Here is an 8617-nt window from a genome sequence, read left to right as displayed (position 1 = left end):
CAGCATTCACAGTGCGGTGCTAGTTAGGACCATGAGGTCTTTCCTCCTACAGCAGCTACACAGAACCTTCTAGCACTATGGAAGCTAGCCAGCAAAGAGGATGTCTCCAGATCAGCTTGAGACTGGTTTCTTTGTGCTCTACAGCTAAAGTGTGAGGTGTCTTCAGCAGAAGTCTTTCCATGAAGTTATGATGGGTGGCCAAGGGGAGACCTCTGGGGCCTCCCGAAACAGTAACTCCCAGGGAGGTATCCGTGCCCTGCACTGCAGTTTTCGTTAAATGATACAAATCTGGGAGTAGTATTGCCCATCCATGCAAGGTGATTTCATTGAAATTCTTCTTTTCCTTTTTTCCCCCCTTTGGTTTCTCAAAACAGGGTTTCTCTGTAGCTTTGGAGCCTGTCCTGGAACTCACTCTGTAGACCAGGCTGGCCTCAAACTCACAGAGATCCACCTGTCTCTGCTACCCAAGTACTGGTTTTAAAGGCATGCACTATCACCGCCCGGCTGAAATTCTTTTTTTTTTTTTTCAAAATGTGCTATCTTGAACTTAGTTTACTAACTGTGGGCTTCAGTTATCTGAAGCCACTATCCTCACTCTTCCCATTAAATCAAAACCACAGAGCAAGGTCACAGGGAACGTGGGTGTGCAAGTTCCTCTGTGTAGGCTGTACAACCAGAGTGGTACTGCTGGGGTCACTCGGCAGTTCTATCTTTAGATTCGTGAGAACCCTCCAGACTGATTTCCCAAGTAACTGCATTAGTCTACACACCCAGCAACAGAGCAAAAATGGTCTCCTCTGCCATACCCACACTTTTAGCTTTTGTGGTCAAGAGCCCATGGCTGGGGCGTCTCGGGCCCTAATGTAGAGCCCGCTATTGTTATTTTCCTAACCCATCATGCGGTCATATTGTCATAAATATTCATGTTTACACCCTCAGACCCAGGCTGCTCTCAGCCTTGGCCAGAGAAGCTCCCTTCTTGCAGTGAGCAGCAGTCAATGCAGAGAAGCAGAGAATAGGACACTGGGTGCTCAGCCCTAAACAGGACGTCTACATCAGCACCTCACCCACTGCCACAGCCCCCACTGAGGCACAGGGCACACTGATGAAAAGGAGGTGGGAAGAATGGAAGAAGACTGCTTCTCTCTCTCCCAACAGCTCCCAGGCTGGGACTTCAGGCCTCCTTCGCTATGCAGAGTTTTTGTCCGGCTTGGGCACAGGTAGGTGTAGTGAATGCTGTGGTCAGAAACACTATGAACTTTTATGTAGGACTGCCCTGTGTGTCTGGAAAACAATGTCCTTGTAGTCGTCCTTCCTCTGACTTACACTAGTTCTCACACTCTGCCCTCTGTTCCACAGTGATCCCTGAGCCTGGGGGAGGGAGTGAAATAAATGCAGAAGGTCAGCCACATCAGGGGATGGCTATGATCCAAGAGTGTATTGGCAGCACAGATTGGACTTGATAGCTTTAATAAAACAACAAGAAACAAGAGGGCACAAAGTCAGCTGGGTGCGATGGGGTGGATCTGTGAGGTGTTGGGTGAGGGGTATGGATAGAATCACAATACATTGTATCAAATTCTCAAATAACCCATAAAATGCATAAAAAAGGAAAAATAGAGAACACTAGGTTTAAAATATACAAAAATCAAAAGAAAAAATTGCCAGAAGGTGGTGGTGTACGCCTTTAATCCCAGCACTTGGGAGGCAGAGACAGCGGATCTCTGTGAGTTCGAGGCCAGCCTGGACTACAGAGCTAGTTCCAGGACAGGCTCCAAAGCTACAGAGAAACCCTGTCTCAAAAAACAAACAAATGAGCAAACAGACAAACAAATGTGTTGGGAGGTGTGCTGAGAAATGCCTTCTTCCAGATGTGGCATGAGGTTTCCCACACTCCAGTGGGTGTCCCCATACCCATGCACACATGGGCAACACCAACTGGACTCAGTGGGCTATCAAAAACAGACATGAAATTGGAAGAGGGACATGTTGAGGGAGGCAGAGAGGGACTGAGGGGAGGAGACAGGAGGCTGATAGGAACGTGTTTCATTGTACAGATGTACGGCCTTCTCAGGAACACAGGAAAATAGAAATAAAACTGCAAGAAAGGCAGCGAGCTCGGAGAGGGAGAGACACTGTCAGTAAAGATGACAGCAGACCGCTCTGCCCGCTGCCCTGGGCCTCTGCTGCAGAGAACTGCACATTCCTATTTCGCAGCCCAATTCACAATTCAGCCAATTAATCTTGAAACTGGCTTTCCCGCAGACTCAAGGTTTTGCAGGTGAGAAATCAATCTGAAAGGTTGGATGTGGAGGCGCAGGCCTAGAATGCCAGCACTTTGGAAGCTGAGGCAGGAGAAACCAGAGTTTGAGGTGGGCCAGGGAGGGCTACATAGCCAAGATTGCTGAGACAGAGAGGGCCTTACACATAGATGCAGACAGACAAGGAGGAGGAAGAGAGAAGAAGGGGGGAAAAAAAGAGGAAGGCACAGACACCCAGAGTGAGTTTGTCCCTCAAAACCGCCAAAGAAGAGTGCTACCAATGTCACACCGTGGTTGTAGACTGCAGTGCTGACTCCAGCTCTGTAGTTACTTTTCATCAGTGGTCCAGTGCTCTTGGGCATGACTGCATTCATTCTCAACTCAGATGTAACCCTGCCATCACCTCTGCTTTGCACATGGATAAACTGGAGCATGAAGAAGCCAACTTATCCAAGGGCATCTATTTCCCTAAGTGGCAGAAGCAGGGGCAGCCCCACTGTATTCTGGAAACTTGAAAGCCATCAACCAGGGCCTTAGCACACCCTGCTGGTGGCTGAATATAGGCAATTAATCCCACTTCTCCAGACTCTTCACTCCATTGGAAGGCTGAGTGCTCCTTCTCGCTTCCTTTCCCATGTCCTCCTTAGAAAAACACACGTTCTTCTGAGCCACTGACAAGCAAGGACAGGAAGCTACTGGAGTGGGGACTCAAAGAAAAGGCAGTCGGGCAATTGTGGGCCATCTCTAGGTGGAAAACACTGATGTACAAGGCTTTTGTGGCTTCTTAGCGCTCCCAAGACGACAGGCAAGAATATCTGCGGTAAATGCCAGCATGATCCTAGTGCATAAACAGATGGAACCTAGCCTTTTCTAGCATCCTGAGCTGGCCTGCAGGGGGTTCAAGACTCTGGACTCAGCCCTAGTAGACACAGAGCCTGAAAATGGAGACGTAATCAAAGCAGGATGAAGGCAAGCCAGAGATAAACTGGGAGGGTGACGCTTTAGAGCCAACCCAGATGGGAGGATGTTCGGGGACACAAACAAAAGCAACCGGCTCCCATGAGCTTCATATTTAGCTCGCTCCTTCTCAGTAATTGACCATATTATTTATTTGGCCAGTAACTGCTCTGTGTGGCTTTCAGAATGACAGTGATGGGCTTTTAAGGTTTAGTGTGATTGCATTTAGACTCGAGCAAAAATCATCAGATGAATTTTTAAACATGAAGCAGACACCACATTGCTGTGCCCAGCAGTTGCTTAAAGTCAGGGTGAAGGCCCAGCAGTCCGGAGTTCTAACATAGCAGTACTGTTTCTATCCATGCACAGGAGCCAGGGCTGAGCTTACACCCCTCCCTTCTCTGTCTCTCCTCCCCAGCACCCTCCGATACTTAGAAGAAGTCTCTCAGGTAAACTACACAGAGAGAGTGGAGTTGTCACCCCCAACAGCAGGGTATTTGCTATCCAAAGATTAGATTCCACAAACAGAAAGAATGAAAAACAACCCGGAACCTGCTGTGGCCAAGCAGCCCTAACTTCTCAGGCTCGGTTGGCACCCTAGTCCAAGATGTTTGGCTACCAGACCGGTCCTGAAATGGACTGGAGAAGGGCACGACAGAAAAATCTCTCACTCCTCCATCTGTCTCCACCTGCCTCTGTGTGGCCTGACTCCATGTTTCCTGCTAGAGAAACATCTAAAACTATTCACTAAGCCAGGCAGTGGAGGCGCACGAAATTAATCCCAGTACTTAAGAGGCAGAAGCAGGCAGATCTCTGTGAGTTTGAGGCCAACTTGGTCAACAAAGCAAATTCCGGACAGCTAGGACTATTACACAGAGAAACCCTGTCTCGAAAAACTGAGGTAAAAAAAACGAATAAAAATATTGCCTGATTGCTGCTTTCTTTCCCCCTTAAAGGTGTCATCTCTCAGTACACACATACAGAGATACATGTGGTTGAGTCAGACTTCTTCAGTCACAAGGGAGCATCAAGGCTAGAGAGACAAGCAGGCTTACCTTGGGAGAGGCACTGGTTGGCCAAGGCAACCTGACCAGAATGCAGGTAGAGGTTGAGGCGGGTGAAGATGCCCACCAGGGATGGAATGGTGATGAAGCAGTAGGCAACGCAGGCCTAGAGAGAAGGGGGATGCAGATGGTCAATCAATATGCCCATGTGCACCCAGCATGTGTTTCCAAGGAGACACATAACGCTTATTCATTGTTTCCCCCCAACATGCACACACAAACACATCATCAATCCCAGGTCTGATGAGCCCTGGGAAGTTGAGGAAGGAGCAAGGGGCAAAGCAGAGAGTTTGAAAAATAGCTCTTCCCCCTCGCTGCACTTATGCATAGATAACACCTCTGTGCGGGTGATGGAGAAACTGACAGCCCAGGAGTATGGAGGTAATAAGCAGCTAAGCCGGGGAGGCTAAAAAGTCAGCTAGGGTCTGACCCCAAAGACAGAGGCAGGAGGTCAAGGGACATCATTTTAAGATACGGGCACTCTACTGTGATTTGGAGCGTCAACTCAAGACTCTGACATTGGGATCCAACTTTGACTTGGATATAACCCTGACCAAGGGCAAAAGTTATACTAGGTCTTCCATTTACAGCCATGAAGATATTATGTGAAAATGATGTTGCTAGAGAAAGATTTTATATTAACATGTTAGAGAAAATTCAAGGGAAGGCAGCTGGCACACAGAAATACAAATGCCTCTCTCAGCTACCTCAGAACACATGGAGATGAGTGACCCTTATCTGAGGTGTTTCTGGTTTCAGAGAGTTTTGGATTTTCGATTATTTATGTATATAATACACAGTGAGGTATGCTGCGGAGGGGACCCAAGTGAAAACACAGAATTCTATAATGTCCCCTATGGGTTTTTAGACCCAGCATTTTCAATAACCTTATACACAAAACACAGTCATATCATGGAGCTGTCCAGGTTTATCAATTTTGGAATGTTTTCAATCTAGAGATTGGAGATGTGTGATTTATACAGAAATTTAGGCTTCTTGTATATTTCTTTTGAAAACAATACAGACACTGTTTAGCTCACTGATTCCTAGGGAAAAACAAATCTTGAAAATCAAACACTAAGCCATCCTTCTCATGACACACTTAGCTTTCCCTGGGAACAGCCATTTAGCAGTGTGCAAACTCAAAAGCCTCTACAGCTCAGTGCCCGAAGCCCTTATCTTTAGAACACACCCGGACAAATGCAGCCGTCTTTCTGGAGTGGTTCCCCTTCATGACTTTTCTTGTTTCCATTGCCAGCCGGTTCACACTCTACATTGTGAAGAAACAAAACAGATCATGACCCAAAGTCACATCTTCCAGAGCTTAGGATGCGGGCTCCGCAGACAGCAAAGCAAACACGCAAACAGGGACCAAGACTAACCAGCTGGCCCCTTACGCTGAAATACTAAGATCAACAGGCAGGTTAGGCTTGAGTAAATATCTCCAAGATAGCAGAACATAGGCACTCGCTGTGTTGGTCATATCTACCAATGAGCAGAACAAATTAACATTCTTCTGGGTTAATGAATAACCAGGGTTTGTTTACCCCATTTCCACAAGTTCCACATTCCAAGCACACGATCTCAGGGAAACTTCCAAATCTAAGACTAGACTGAGCGATGCAGCCACTCCTAACAGCAGCAACCACGGCCACGTTATCCAGCTGACACAACCACCCACTCATCTGATCCTTACAGCCCTGTGTGTGGGCACCATGACTAACCCCATTTTATAAAGCCTCTAGATTTAGGGCTTAGAATGATTTGTGCAAAATAACATACTGGGTGGGGGAGAATAAGTACAAGAAAGTGCTGTTTTTCAATAGATAGAAAGATATTAAAGAGAATAATGAAAGTTTTGGATCCCAAACTGTACACCATGGCATCCTCGGGGTGCTGCACTCAAGGGCAGATTTTAAGAAACAGCAATTGTCAGACCCTGTGTTGGTGTGACATAGGGTGTGGCTGCACCGGATGACATCCCTTCTAGCCACACTCTGCAGTGATAAAGGGTTGGGGGTGGGGGGACTGATGAGGAACAGAAAATAAGGGCAGTCAGTGGTCTGATTCCCAGGCGGGGCTGTGCAGTGCTGGCAAGCATGCACACACCTCATCAGGAAGGGATTACAGCTACACAAGCGGCACACTTTCTATCTGTTTTGCTGGATATAGGACTAGAACCCAGAGCCTCACAAATGCTAGACCCTGGCACTGTGCTCCACACCCAGTCTGTAACTATGTTATTTAGGAACTGTTTTTAAAGAATGAAATAAAAATGTTTTTCTTTTGATTTTTATACATATATATATATTATTTTACTTTTTCTGTTATTTTTCAAGCTGTTGGCTGTTTAATAATAAGCAGAGCTGTTACTAATGCCTTTTGACTCAGGGTCAGCAAGTCTACGGAAAGCAGCAAACCTCAGGTTAGACAGGGCCTAAGGTCCCCTGCCCATCAGTGGAGTGCAGTGCAGACCACTTCAGTCTTGCCACTACCATGCAGAAATAAGAACAAGCAAATTTCTGAGAAGCAGGGCAGGAATCTTATTCAAGAAGAAAAAAAAAATCAATGAAACAAAAAGAAAGAAAATATGACAAAGAGCCTCAAAGCCATAAGCACAGCTGTGGATCTGGTGAGTCTCCGGAGGCCATGTTTGCAGCTCACAAGGAGAGCAGCAGGAGTGTGCTTGAAGAATCAGACTGCAATCTACTTGACCCCAGCCCTGGGGGTGAAGCGGGGGAGCTGTAGAGGTAGGAGGATCAGGAGTTGAAAGCCAGACTCAGCTACATAGTGGGGCCAGCCTGGACTACATGAGACCTAGTCTCAAATAACTAAAGGAACAGATTGAGCCTAGCATACTGATAAGCAATCAACACTCACTGAAAGAACCTATGACATGAATGCTTACATGGATCAGTTGCACAAGAACAGGTTCCAGGTTGCAAAACATCGACCTGGACTCAACATAAAAGCTGAGCTGCTGTTCAAAATCACGGCCGAAGGAGACCTGGAATCAAAGAGAGATGCGAAAAGGCACAGTGTTGTTATTGGTGGAAAGACAAACACATGTGTTTAAATGTTGTGCACACCCACACACATATATACACACAGATACATACACATTCTCCCCCTTTCTCCCTGACTACAAAGGTCTCGTATCACTTCAGTCCAAGTAGAACTCAAAGACCCCGCTGAGAAGCCCAGTTCTGTGACAAGAACAACAAAGTCCAAGGCCACAGAATAGGAGCAGGGCAAAAATAGAATTTTTCCAGACTAGTAAGGAAAGGAAATCATGGAATTTCACTTCTCAGCTGTGGCCTTCGCCAAACATAAATTGTCACAAGGGCTTCCCTAATACGGCCCGCACCCTACTGTTTCTTGATGGGGACCTGACCTCAGCAGCCAGAGGAAGTGTCTCTGCCTTAACCCCTTGGCGCCTCTTTCCTTGTCTTTATGAAAAGCTGGACAGGAGGAGAGTTCACTGAACTCTAAAGTCCCCAGGGCCATTTCCTACCTGGGAACAGAGAGGCTGATTGTGAATTTCCATCAGAATTGATGGCACCCATCAATGTCCTTGCTTGGACAGGCCACCGTTTTACAGTTGTTATCAGCGGACCTCAACATTTCTACCCCGGTCAGTTTGGATTCTGGTGGTTTATTAAAGTAGAGGATTCCAAGCCAGATGTGTGATGTGCACTTCTCATCCTAGCTACTGAGGCAGGGGGACTGCTTCAGTTCAGAAGTTCCAGGCCAGCCCGGGGCCACCCAGAATTAAGGCAAAGGTGACCTCGAACACCACATGGCAGGATTTTTCCGTAAGAGACTGAAGCAAGCCTTCCCGTTGTAAGGTCTCCTCCTGTCAGGACATGCGCTCTCTTCACCTCCTCTCCCTCACAGATGACCCCTGCCTCATTTTGACCAACAGAACTCGACAGAATAGAGCTGAGGGTCACTGCATATCTAAGGCTTGGCTTTCCAAAGCCCTGCACTTTCACAGTGTTCCTTCATGAAAGATAGCACCATGTGAGACAGCTAGACGACAAGACATGAGTGGACAGGAAGGAGGCATCTGGAAGACAGTGGAGCTACCCAGCAGCAGCTTGGGGAGGTACACAGTATGGATACTCCATTGGGCCATTTGAGCTGGCATCCTTTGAAGAAGCCTGGATAGCCAGCCAATCCACAGACGTACAAACTAAGAAAACAAGACAATGATGGCGGCCAGGGGAAGATGCCTGTGGCCCATGCTCATGCAAGTAACACTTAGAAACTCAGCAGGTCTCTCTCTCTCTCTCTCTCTCTCTCTCTCTCTCTCTCTCTCTCTCTCTCTCTCTC

The 8617-nt window shown here is 47.2% G+C and overlaps 1 protein-coding gene across 2 annotated transcripts in view; it reads right to left on the bottom strand.

Moving 5' to 3' along the window:
- Nucleotides 1-8617, bottom strand: part of Vps35l (VPS35 endosomal protein sorting factor like) — a 106612-nt gene that overhangs the window by 35414 nt on the left and 62581 nt on the right. For both annotated transcript variants that reach the window (XM_005351057.2, XM_026781443.1), the window contains exons 24-26: nucleotides 7191-7289; nucleotides 5475-5552; nucleotides 4274-4388 (exon numbers count right to left, since the gene is read on the bottom strand). In XM_005351057.2, coding sequence (XP_005351114.1) covers nucleotides 4274-4388; nucleotides 5475-5552; nucleotides 7191-7289 — 292 coding nt within the window. The remainder of the gene's footprint in view (nucleotides 1-4273; nucleotides 4389-5474; nucleotides 5553-7190; nucleotides 7290-8617) is intronic.

The sequence above is a fragment of the Microtus ochrogaster genome, chromosome 8 (genome assembly GCF_000317375.1).
Source record: "Microtus ochrogaster isolate Prairie Vole_2 chromosome 8, MicOch1.0, whole genome shotgun sequence".
Taxonomy (NCBI): Eukaryota; Metazoa; Chordata; class Mammalia; order Rodentia; family Cricetidae; genus Microtus; species Microtus ochrogaster.
Note: the sequence above shows the minus strand (reverse complement) of the source record. Positions and strands in the feature narration are given on the sequence as shown.